Below are 13,132 nucleotides of genomic sequence, written 5' to 3' on the forward strand. Positions count from 1 at the left end.
TACAACAAGAATCTGACTACAAGATATTCTGGTACAGTGATGGAACAGAAGTTATAGGAATAATCAGACAATATTTTATTGATTTAAGGCCCATTGTATGAGATGGAACCAAACCCAATATTGATAAAATGGTCAAGAACCTGAAGCTACATAAGTGATGGTCTCTAAGGAAAATGCTAATACTATTATTCTGCTAAAAATATCAATAAAGTGACTCCTAATGACATATTGCTATTTGAATAAATCATTTCACCACATAGCCCTTAGTAGAGAAACTTTGTTTTTATAGTAGATGCTAAAATGGACACCCACAACTGGACATTATATGCAAAGTGAAAGATTTTGATACATACAGACCGAAATGGGATTTCTTTATCAACTGGTCCCATTTTCAGTGCTGGGGAATCTATGTGGAAGAGGAGGGAGAACTATTGTGAGAACCAGAAGTGTTTAATGACTCAAAGGAAGAGACACCATCCATACATAACAGGACTGATGCACATATGAACTCATAGAGACTGTAATGTCACATATATGATGCCCAAATTTAAATTAGATAATCTCAGTCCTGTGAAGGTGAATTGGAAACAAAGTTCCATCCTTAAACAAGAAGCTCCTTGTAATCGACACCTTCTGGGAATTGGAAAATCAATATTCTCCAATGGAGTGACATTAAGTATTCCAACCACCCTCTAACGTGGGCCCTGTGCCTAGGAGAAGTTGGCCAGCATAAGGAAATCAGGATCACATGTTTTCAAGCGTTGGGTAGGTTTGGGGTGGGAGGATCTGGGAATATTTTGGGGAAGCAAAAGAACATGATCCAGATAAACTGTTTAAAGTGTATGAAATATTTTATTTCAAACGCAAAGTGAAATAAAGTCTGTGAAACTCAAAAGAATTTGGATCAGAAGTGAAAACATTACATACTTTATATCCCTATCTATTAATTAAATCAATGTGCTATATGTCTCACATATATTTGTGGTCTGTCTTAAATCACGTATAATATAGATTTCTCATATATACTTTATAAAATTATCGTGCAAATGCATCTATCACCCTAATTAAAAAACTACTGGTTTGCTTTCATATTTTAAAAATATCTATTTTCTGTGTGTGTGTGTGCGTGTGCGTGTGTGTGTGTGTGTGTGTGTGTGTGTGTGTGTGTGCACGTGCAGGTTCTTGTGCAGTCCAGAGGGAGGCAAAAGATCCCCTGGAATTAGGGTTACATGGGGCTATAAGCAGAACACTTTTCAGGTCCTCTATCTGAGCAGAACTGCTCAGCCACCTATCTGGCTCCTCCATGCCATTTTTCTTTATCTATTAATATCAGTACTCCCCAATTCATAGTTTCTCACCAACACTAGTTTGTTTCAGAATTCTTATTTCTCATTGTGAAGACATTTTTGTTTTCATTTTACCTCTCATCCTTTGGGTTATGAATAAAGAAGATCCTAAGTGCCATGCTTTTGTCTCTTCCTGCAGCGTCTATCCAATGGCTCCATAGATTCGACAGATGACACCAGCCAAATCGTCGAGCTGCAAGAATTGCTTGAGAAGCAAAACTATGAAATGGCCCAAATGAAAGAACGCTTAACAGCTCTCTCTTCCCGGGTGGGAGAGGTGGAACAAGAAGCAGAGACAGCAAGAAAGGACCTCATTAAAACAGAAGAAATGAACACAAAATATCAAAGGGACATCCGAGAGGTAGGTAGCTCATAGCAGTTTGTCTTTGCTTCTTAAATGGCTTCCTAAATGTTGCTCTGAGAAGCTCTACCCATGCACTTCCCTAATGGCCAATAGTCTTTTCTTCTTGAAGACCATAATTAGGGTTGTTATTTTAGTTATATACCTGTTCAGGAAGACAGAAATGGTTTACTTATCGGTTCTTTAGATACGTATGAATGGAGAGCTTTGGAATCAAGGCTCAGCTATTATAAAGTCTTTCTGAAGATGTAATGGCATTTGAAGACTCCATATTTTAAATTTGAATAAATGTGCATGGGGAAATGAATCATGATTTTTGTGTAATATAGAGTGTTCAGAAACACTGCTTTAAATTGTCTCTTATTTCAGGTTTGGGTCTGTGAGTGCCTGCGTATGAAGAAGATATGCATATGAATAATATAACCTTTCTTTTTATGTATAGCATATTACATTTTGCTAGGATTAACATAATGTTGTCTCCAAAACAGAGAGAAAATAAAGAGAGAGAGAGAGAGAGAGAGAGAGAGAAGAGAGAAAGAAAGAAAGAAAGAAAGAAAGACAGACAGACAGACAGACAGACAGACAGAAAGAAAGAAAGAAAGAAAGAAAGAAAGAAAGAAAGAAAGAAAGAAAGAAAGAAAAAGAAAAGAAAGAAAAGTTTCAGATTTATTAAATGATTGATCTAGGAAAAGATTTTATTTATGGCATCAAATTCTCTCACCTACTAGAATAAAAGTACAAAATACTTTTCTTCTTTCTTACTCTTAAAAATACAATTCTTTACATATCAGAAAATTTCGCTTTTTTGACATTTTCCATTTTAACATTTTCCTATGCAGCATATCTTCATATCCTTCAGTATGTTACCATGTGCTTAACAAGTTACTATAGCTGCACTATTTGTTGTATCCAAATCTGTTTCTTTCTCTTCTTAAGGATGTGTTATCACATCTTTGCCTATTGACCCATGAAAGGTGTCATAATAAAGCATTTTATTGATTTGTATTGTTGAATGAAGGGATAAATGCTCCATCCTTTGAAGGGCTAGCATTTTCTACTTGTCTGTCCTTGGAACATTTGTTTTTCTCTAGGCTAGTACTATGCCAAATTTTCCTTGATGTCCTGTTTGCCTGTTCCCTCATCTCATGTGTTTAACTGGTTCACTCTCCTTCTCTTGCCTTGATGCCTTCTGTATCCAGTCTCCTATTGCTTTCTTTATGTTAAAAAAGATGAGTGAGCTACAAAGCCACCATAGGCTAGTAGTTTCTTTCTCTAACTCCATTTCTCTGTCTTCTCTCTTTCCCAGAGATTAGATCTAAGCCTTTTAACAGGGGTCTCAGCAAAAGCAGCCTGACATTTGCTTCTTTCACCCTCCCCCCACCCCATAAACCTTACTATTCAGCAGTTTCATGTGTCCAATATCATTGCTTAGGCCTAAATCATAGATATTCCATGGAAGTTTATTTAAGTTCCATTCTGCATTTGATTCCGTGGTAAATCCTATAATCTGTAAGTTCAATATGTGACTTCTCACTGTCTTCCACAGCTTTCCCTACTTTTATGCATTCATTATATTTGAACATGAGGTTACAATACTGTATTTAGTGGGCCGACGTTGGCTTATGCCTTCTTACAAATATCTGGCTCACACTATTATTTTTAAATCTTTTAATTGCTGTATAATATACTTGTAGTAATATTAAAGCCATGTAAGGTGCTTGATAAATATTTAAAGTGTAATGCATCCAGTCTTGTCCCCTGTCATCCTACCCCACGTTGCTCAATTAAAGTGAACTCTTTTTGTTTGTTTGTTTGTTTGTTTCCTTTTTCTGAGACATCTTTATTCTTTTCATCACATGCATTTTGCTTATGTTGACAAGCTGACAAGCAGGACTTGCTTGATTCTGTGTTCTTAGCCTCGACCTTTTGCTCAAATGCTCTCCTCTCAAGCGCATGCACCCTGGCCTTGCCTTTTACAGGTACAAATGTTCCTTTATATTTCATTTCAATTTTAATATAACAATACACATTCCTCCTTATTTAAAACATTCCCTTCACCGAGTCCTGTTGGCTTATCTTTTCTACCTACCTGTATAACTATTGTGCACATAACACCAAAATCCTTTGTTGGAAAAATGGTTACTTATCATCCTTCACAAAAATGTAAGATTTAAGTTGTTACACCATTACATGAACTTTTGCTCATTTAGCTTTTCATGCTTGTAGCTCCAGCGATTCAGTTCTTTAAATTGCATTTTAGCCTCTCATCAACTTTATTTTTAGTTATCTCTTGCAGAGAGGGCACAGTATCTCCGGCTCTCCCTTCCTTGTTGCATGTTTTAAAATAGCTCCTTGATAAAAAATAGTGTCTAGATATAGGTGACCAAAAATCAGGTGAGGCAGGAACGATCAACCTTGTATTGCCAGGGATGGGTTCATTAGGAATGTATTTTAATGAGTTAGGTCTTTCCTATCGTAAGCAATTTTTATGCAACATATAACTTTATTTCTAAGCTTCCTAATTCCTAGGTCGGCATGTTTTAGTTAAGACTTATGGAAAAGGAACATATCCCATCATCCACCTCAGACAGACAACCAGAAAAAAAATGTTTTCAGAGCCTGGCAGCAAAGGGAAGTGTAAGGACAACTTATAGGTGTAAGAAGTAGGGAGGAAGGGACATCCTTGACAGAACTAGGAAGGAGCTGGCACTCACTCCTCAACCCTGGCTGTCTGCACAAAACAGGACTTTGAGTACACACACACACACACACACACACACACACACACACACAAGGTGGGGAACAGAGAGAAACAGAGACAGAGAAAAGAGACAGAGAAAAGAGACAGAGAGACAGAGGAGACACAGAGAGTCACAGAGAAGAACAAGAGACAGATGCTCAGAAGATACTACGTAGAATAAAATAGTTCTGAGTATTAATTTTAAAGCCACATGCTTTAGCTCTGTCTTTTTCCTTTCTCGGAAAGAAATATTATAGTAAACCCATCACAAGTATACTATGTTTGTTTTCCTCAATTGCCAGTAATCTTGAGGACACCAATCCCATTTAGAAGAGCAACATGAGGCTCACTGAGGTAACATGACTTACTCATGGCCTATGGGCTACCATCCTTTCTTCAGAATCTCTGAGAAGTAACCACACTCTAGAACCTGGCAGCAAACGAAATACTATGTCCTCAAATTTGTGTTTCTCTCACTTATGGTGCTTCCCCAGTCTTCATACTTCTGAGAAGGAAAGTGTCTAAGAAGACCACACCTTTCCCTGAACCTTCTGCAAAATGAACAAGAAAAACAAAAAAAACAAAATCAAAACCAAAACAAGAACAAGAACAAAACCAAAACCAAACCAAAACAAACCAAAACAAACCAAACCAAAACAAAACAAAAAATACCGAAAAAACCAAAAACACTTCAAAAGGTTAAAATGTTTTCCAGACCAGAGTCAAATTATCAGGGCATCCTTAACCCCTCCATTCCTGGACTAGTGCTTTTGTGACTATTATGAACATCCTTTATAATGTACAAACAGACTCTAACCGTTCTAACCATTCAGTCCTAAGAGGAGCACCCAGGGCCTGTAGCAGTGTAATTTTACTGTGTCCCTAATTCTCCTTTCTAATGTTCCAACAACATATTTGAAAAGTGTTTTTATTTATCACTATCTTTTATGAGAAGAATCATCAATCTGTTACTACATTTTAACATGGAATTTGGGGTAATCTAAATCTGTATTCCTGGATCATCGTCACTTATGTTTGGCTTCAAGAATTGATTCTCTTACTCTCTTTTAGTTTTGGGTTATGTTTTCAACCTAAATACAGTTTTACTCTATGGCAACTATCATACAAATTTTCAGCCACAGTATACTACCAATTAAATAACCAATATTTTGTCATTTTGCCCCCAAAGTCAAAATTATGTGAACTCCCTCTCACTTAAACTCAAAGTCCTGATTTTGCTTCTTAAATATGTTTCTAATGTATTGTTAATTTCTTAATATTATGAGAGTTAGATAATTCTTTTTTTGTTTCTCAAATTGCAACACAGTATGGTATCAATATATAACAAGTAAAGCAACTCATTGAATGACTTAAGGAAAAACATGGGCCATTAGAGGCAGACAACCACTGAATTACAAATTAAAATGTATTTTGTTTTGTCTATTAAGAAAAATCTAAGAAATCTAAACTGACTTATATAATTGCACGTAGTCAATGCCTTCTGAACACAGTTTATAATTGCTTCATCAAGAATCTTTGAAGTTTCCCTTTACCAGCTCTTTGCATTAATTTTTTTCTTAAAATAGACAGAGGTAAACATAATGCAATTATTCAAAAATGAAATTATAGACTTTGCCTTTATTCTCCAATTTTTAATCGAGAAGATATCAGCCATATATGAATACTAGCATTTAACTCTCTATGTAGGTATGAGAAGGGTTAAAATTCTCAGTAAATTACTTTGATTACATTTACTTTGTGAATAAAGCCAATGTATCCTTCTGACTTTGCACTAAACAGCTCTTCTTACATCTGCAAATTAACCAAAGGATGAATCTATAATTTCCCTTTTATATTAGTTGAGGCATGGATTATATTTTCAGTCTACTACATTACATTACTATAAAACTATATGTATTTATTATAATAAAAATCCAGTTATATATAAACTTTGCTATTTTTATTTTTACGTAACAGCTTTTAGGAGCTAAAGAAAAAGCTTTCTCTTTAGAAACTTCAAATAACACAGAGGAAGAGCTATTTCTATGACTTGTAAGTTCAAATTTTATTTTTGGTAACACAGCCTGTAGTTAAAAATTGAATCACTAACATGAATCACTGAGTCAAAAATGCAGTTCCAAATCTCCATACACTGACTCCTGCAGGGAATTTGTGCAGGAGATCTGAGCAGCTAAGCATGGAAATGTTTGTAATCACTAATACAAAGTATCTATTTAATGAGTGTATATTCCACTCTAGGAACTCTACAAAGTAACTAAGCTATTATATCACCCCATTCCTAGTAATTATATGGTATTTATTAATAATCTACAAAAAGGATATAAAATGAACCAAAGGAAAACATTTACTCAAAGGGTGCATCCTGCCAACTTCCATTTCCCAAAAAGAAATGACTGTCTTTCACTTCTGAAGATATTGCCTTAAAATATCGAGAGAAATTTTTATGTGGATGATAGATTTAGAATTTTCTTTTATCCCTTGAAATTGACAAATATTTCTAGCGGTCTTTATGAAAATTATCACAAAATATAAACACACTAATTGAAAAATATAAAATAACAGAAATAAAGAACATGATTCAACATCTTTTTAAACACTAAAAACCATAATTATTTTCTGGGCTTTCTAAAACCTAGTGAAATCCTGGCAACATTTTATAACATTATTCTAGATTATTATTGCCAAAATAATGGATTGTTTTGGTTTTATATGTTTATATTTTAATATTAACATAAATAACTCTTCTTTCACTAGTTTCTGAAGGTCAGAAAGGTTGAAACAAATCAAGGAAGGATTTTGCAGATGGAAATGAAGTCATCACATTGTATGATAGTTTTATGTGATGGCCCTAGCAAATTGGTACAAAATGATTAGCATGTAATAACTGTCATTTAAAATACTGTGTGGTGTGTGACATTTCTGTGGATGCACGTATCACAGTTCCCATGTGGATATCAGTTGACACCTATATAGTGATAGTTCTCTCCTTCCACTCTGGTGTGGACTCTAGTCATGTACCTTGGGTTTTCTGACTTGCTTCTGCTTACCAAGTGTCCTTACCTGGTCAAAAAGTTTTCTTTCTGTTTTAGAAACTCTAATTCATTTCCTCAGATATGCTAAGGATTTTGTCAGAAATCAATGTTTCAACACGATCAGGTTCTCTCCGAGGGCAATAAGGAAGAATACATTCATTGTTCCTTTGAGCTTCTAGTAAATGTTTACAGAGCATAGCATTCGTGGCTAAGTGGCACACTAACTTCAAAATCTGCAACTCCCTCTCTGTCTCCCATTCCCTATCTCTGGATGCAATCATGCAATTTAGGGTCTACTCAAACACTACTTTGTTTTGCCTTTATCTGATTATAACTTTAGCATCTTATTTGCTTATAAACTTGCTTTCATAAATCAAAAGAAAGGTACAATTTTGGAATGAATATTATATACCTCAATACACTGAATTTGGAATATATTTGCCAAAAAAGCAAGAGTATCATGGCTCATCTTTTACTTTGAAGATAAAAGTAAACAAATACATTATTTTAACTCAAGGAATAATATGATCAAACTAGCATTCAGAATAGACTTTTGGTCAATAGCACAATAGTATGACAAAGAATATCAAAAGTATGATAGTAAATGAGGCTATTTGTTTTTCAAGGACATTTGGTACCTCTGCTCCAAAAGAACAGCTGGCTTCTATGTGGACAAAGAGGCTCAGGGTAGCATGAATTATCATCTTTTAATTAATTCTTTCATAAATATACATTTCCAACAGGAGGAAAGGTCAAGAGGCTCACAGAGGGAGTCATGGATGAGAAGGAAACAAAGACATGGAGATAGCTCCTTTACAATCTCTTACCTTATTTTTCTCTATCTCATTTTCCCTAAATTCTAATTTTCAACCCTTTGGGCATTTCTGTTAGTGCTTTCTCTTCTACTAAAACCTAGTATAAGTCTTGCTAATTAATATATTAGGTATTAGCTTATACTCTGCATGACTTGATCTTATATTTGATTTCCATTGTAATTATACAAAAAATCAAATTTATTGTACTATTATTATTACTTTGTGAATAATTTTTACAATTGATCCAATCAGTAGTTTTCTGTAATATTTTCCATTGTGTACATCTTTCTGTTTTTCTAGAATCTTATTAGCTAATTCTTATATTTATGCTGTTGCTTTTCCTTTAATCCTTGGTTGAATCTTGTCATACTATCTAGCAGTTTGACAAAAGTCCTTTAATTTTTTCATTAAAACCAGAAAGGGACTGCACCACTTTGAATTTTATTTCCTTGGAACCATCTCATTTTCCTCTGTCTTCCTTTTATTGTCTGTAGCATTTTGTGTCATGGGACTTAGCTCTGTTTAACTCTCAACTTGACACAATGTAAACTCACCTCAGAAGAGTCTTAATGAAGGATTTTCTAACTCAAGTTTCCCTGTAAGGATGTCTGTTTTGGAAGGCACACATTTGAAGTTGCCCCATTCTTTAGACATGGGTCCCTTCATAGCAAGAGAGGAAAAATCTAAATGGGCTTGCACAAGGATACAAGGACACTAACTCTTGATTGTGGATGTGATATGGTTAACTCCTTTATATCCTGCCTTGAGTTCCCTAAAACAGTAAAATACAACTTGGAATTATATGCCAGATGAATTCCCACTCCACATTACTGACTGTAGGATACTGGTTGAAAGCAACAGAAATGAAATAGGACAAGTGTTATCTTAACAATTCAAAACAGAAAAAGGAGCAATCGATGTCTCTAAAGGAGAGCCAGAGTGCTAAGAGTGATTTTCTTTGGATAATGGGGGAATAGTCATCTAAGCTTTAAAAAGGAAATAAGGATTTATATGTAAATAATCATATTTGGTGATGATGAAGAAGAATGGATTGTCCTTTATAGGTTTCTATTTCTTTTGGAAATTTGGAAGAAATGCTGCAAATTAGGAGTTTCAGATGAGCTCTGGACTCTTAGAGTAAAGCAAGATCTCATTAAGAAAAAGAAAAAAAGAATGGAATGATATGGTAAATCCTGGTAATAATGTAAAAAAACTCTACAACCATCCCTCAATTCCTTATGCTCCTATCTGCTCAGTTCCAATGTTACTTGTGTTCATATTTTCAGAGCTGATAATTTGGCTCTGGAAAATAATCGTTGTGTTCATTTTCCTGGGAAAGACCTTCTCTTCTGCTCCCAGTTACTCTCATTCTCCTACCGACATTTATGTAGGGTTGAGACCTTGTGGGTTTTTCTCTGTCCACTTCAGCATGGTCATTGGTGTTGTCTTTGCTCTGCTCCAATCTAGACAGTCATGTTGGTGAGACTTTATGGGTATACTTTCTGACATTACTAGGAGACACAATTTCATAGCAAACTCCCTGATCTTCTGACTCTTTCAAACTTACTACCTCCTCTCTCTCAATCTTCCCTGCACCTTAAGTGCAGTTGTATAGAGCTTTTAAGTTGGTCCTATGTTCCACAAGTTTACATTTTAACTAGTTGTGGTTTTCTATAGTTCGTTGTGTCTTCTGTAAGGAGAAAGTTCCTCAGTGAGGGCTGAAGGCACCACTTAAGTTGGGGGTTTACAAACAAATGTTTATAGATTGTTGGTAGGAATTATGTTGGATTACTACATTAGTGGTTGTATATGCTCTTCTCATAACCATGACTGGACTAGCACTGAGTAGATTTTTAAAAATATTTGTTGTTTTTATTTTAGTTGTGTGTGTGGTGATTGGCCTGAATGTGTGTCTGTATACTTTGTGTGATCAATGAGTTGGGGGCAGGCATTACTGAGAAGCATGTTAGGTTCTCCTAGAGTTAAACATGGATCTTAGATATCTGGTTGGTAGTGGGAACCAAATATGGTCCATCTGCAAAAGCAAGAAATGATTTTAGGCACTAAGCCATCCAGCCAGCCCTCTGACAGATAGATGTCTTATTGAAAGATAGTTGCAAAATGATAGTAACCAATTTAGTAATTACCTGGCTTTCAACTCTACCCATACTTTTAATTCTATGTACTTTATAATAAAAAAAATTTGCCTGCCACTTAATTCTACAACAGGAAGGGTTTGTTGTTGTTGTTGTTGTTGTTGTTGTTGTTGTTTTCTGCTAAACATTTGAAAATTCCTGATTAAACAGTTAAAAACAAAAACTTATGATAAAAATAATAAAAATGTATATGGACAATTTTCGGTTTAGTTTTTCAAGACAGGAATTCTTTCCTTGTGTAGTTCTGCCTGCCTTGGCCCTCTATTTGTAGACCATTCTTGCCTCAATTTCAGAGATCTGCCTGCCTCTGGCTCTCAGATATTGGATTTAAAGGTGTGTGCCACCAGTAATGGCATACATGAAATTTTTGAAATGCCTTGAGGAATGTGTCTTTAATATGTGTGTGTGTGTGTGTGTGTGTGTGTGTGTGTGTGTGTGTGTGTGTGTGTGTGTGTATGTATAAGTAAGAAAACTACATAGGTCTAAGACTGTGATTTTCTTTTGCGTTTTGCCCTGATGAGGCTGAAATCAGAGACTTGCACATGACCTTTACAGTGTTATTTACAGGCCATGGCTCAGAAGGAAGATATGGAAGAAAGAATCACAACTCTGGAGAAGCGTTACCTGAGTGCTCAGAGAGAATCTACCTCCATTCATGATATGAATGATAAACTAGAAAATGAATTGGCGAACAAGGAAGCCATCTTGCGGCAGGTTCAGTATCTCTGTTTTGAGCTTGTTTTGGACTATGTATGTGTTCTTGTCATTTGTTTAAAGCATAGAGTATGATATTTTTTTAGCATATAAGTAATTATGGTTTAAAACTTAGGATAGTATTCATGAAACACATTCTTATTTTATAGTTTATTTTTAACAAAATTAAGAAGTCACACATACAAAAATAATGATATTGCAACTACTGACTTTGAATCTTATGAAGCAGGCAATTGGGAGTTTGCTTGCATTACTTCACCTAATTCTAGCTACCAACTACTTGGTTAGTTGCAGTCAACCTACTGAGTACTCTGAGGACCAAAGACATGACTATTTCCCCAGGTCCCATACATGATAAACTACAGACCGGAAGGTGTACCCAGGCCTACAGCAAAAGAGAAGTTTCAGCCTATAAAACAATGATGGTTATAAGCTGTCTTATGGAAATGCAGTTTCAATCAAATAAACACTCCTAATTTTTGGCATACTGTTATTGTGCACTGTGTAAAGATTATCCTTATATTATTTAAATGTAGACATCTGTGGTTCTGCATCCAGTTGCAATCCAGTCATGGAATTATAATGTTTGATCTATAAATTTCCTGTCTCAGTATTGTTCAAACACTGCTCCAAAATTGTCTCTGTTTTATGAAGGAAAAAGTCAATGATGGAGCAGGGGAACTAATAGGGTTGGACTTCTGATGCCAGTAAGGGGAGGAATATAAAGGAAAGAAGAGATTTTCCACCAGCATGTGAAAGACCAGGAGCCTCCATGAGAACACACATGAGCACTGAGACCAAGATCAACACTAAAATTCAAAAATCTTAGGGATTTGGGCTGCAAAGTAGCTAGATTACTCTAGAAAATTAGAATAGATTAATATATGTTCTCTTATTGTGTCTGAAAGTTTGTTAAATCTAATTGTCTCCGTTTCAATTATTTGGGAGCTAGCCATGTTAGAGAAAAAAAAAATGACCAGTCTTAAATTTTCACTAACACCTAATGATTTAATTGGTTTTGTTGTTGTTGTTTGTGTGTCACCACAGCATAGTGAAGGAATTGAACAGGAGAGGCTATAAGGCGCAATCATAAAATATTATGTGTCCTATTCAGAGAAGGTGTTCATCCAATCTCTAGAGTTTGAGCTCTTATACTACTGCATTCTTTATATTATTCCAGTCTAAAACTTTCATTTTCAATATGATTTTTGTTGTGGTGGTGATGGTGATGATGGTACCCTGCAGAATTAATACTGAAATATATTCCACTTGTTCAAATTCATACTCATTAGAAGTTTCTTTTCTGTTTGTTGCCAATGTCATGATAGTCGCTATTTTATCATGTAAAAATTCAGTAATTAAAATTGACAACACACGAAATCATGATAACTCTATTTACTTTGCACAGTTAAGTATGGTAATGGTTGATTTTGAGGCTCCAAGAGCAGTTGAAGTACAGAGTTCATAGACTTGCTCTAACTCCTCTAACTCCTCACTGTTTGAATGGTCCCCCTATTGTTCCCATTTCAGATGGAAGAAAAAAACAGGCAATTGCAAGAGCGTCTTGAACTGGCTGAGCAAAAGTTACAGCAGACCATGAGAAAAGCTGAAACTTTACCTGAAGTAGAGGCTGAACTTGCTCAGAGAATTGCAGCCCTAACAAAGGTACTGCACTAAACACATCTGTTCAGCCAAGATGCATTTGCAGAAATAACTGCCCATCAAAGTGGGGTCTATAGTTACTGTCTTCAGAATACATGAAAGTTATATTAGTTGGATCCTTGTTGTCTTCGTTTCATAACATTTTGTTTCCTTATTGAATATAGCTTATTAACTGTGACTTGAATGATTGTTACATGAGTAAGAAGATATCCTTGCCTAACTTAACATTAACAAAAAAAGGCAAAGTATCATGTTGCTGATACAGGAAATTTTCTATGGTAGTTT

The 13,132-nt window shown here is 35.2% G+C and overlaps 1 protein-coding gene across 51 annotated transcripts in view; it reads left to right on the forward strand.

Moving 5' to 3' along the window:
* The window catches only part of Ppfia2 (protein tyrosine phosphatase, receptor type, f polypeptide (PTPRF), interacting protein (liprin), alpha 2), a 463,969-nt gene that overhangs the window by 348,351 nt on the left and 102,486 nt on the right, over positions 1 to 13,132 (forward strand). For 27 of the 51 annotated variants that reach the window (XM_006513776.4, XM_030245142.1, XM_006513782.4 and 24 more), the window contains 3 exons: positions 1,486 to 1,707; positions 11,039 to 11,185; positions 12,716 to 12,850. In XM_006513776.4, coding sequence (XP_006513839.1) covers positions 1,486 to 1,707; positions 11,039 to 11,185; positions 12,716 to 12,850 — 504 coding nt within the window. Of the gene's footprint in view, positions 1 to 1,485; positions 1,708 to 11,026; positions 11,186 to 12,715; positions 12,851 to 13,132 lie in introns of all 51 variants that reach the window. The other 24 variants (XM_030245137.1, XM_006513780.4, XM_017313985.2 and 21 more) reach the window with 1 other exon arrangement.

This window comes from Mus musculus, chromosome 10, assembly GCF_000001635.26.
Source record: "Mus musculus strain C57BL/6J chromosome 10, GRCm38.p6 C57BL/6J".
NCBI lineage: Eukaryota > Metazoa > Chordata > Mammalia > Rodentia > Muridae > Mus > Mus musculus.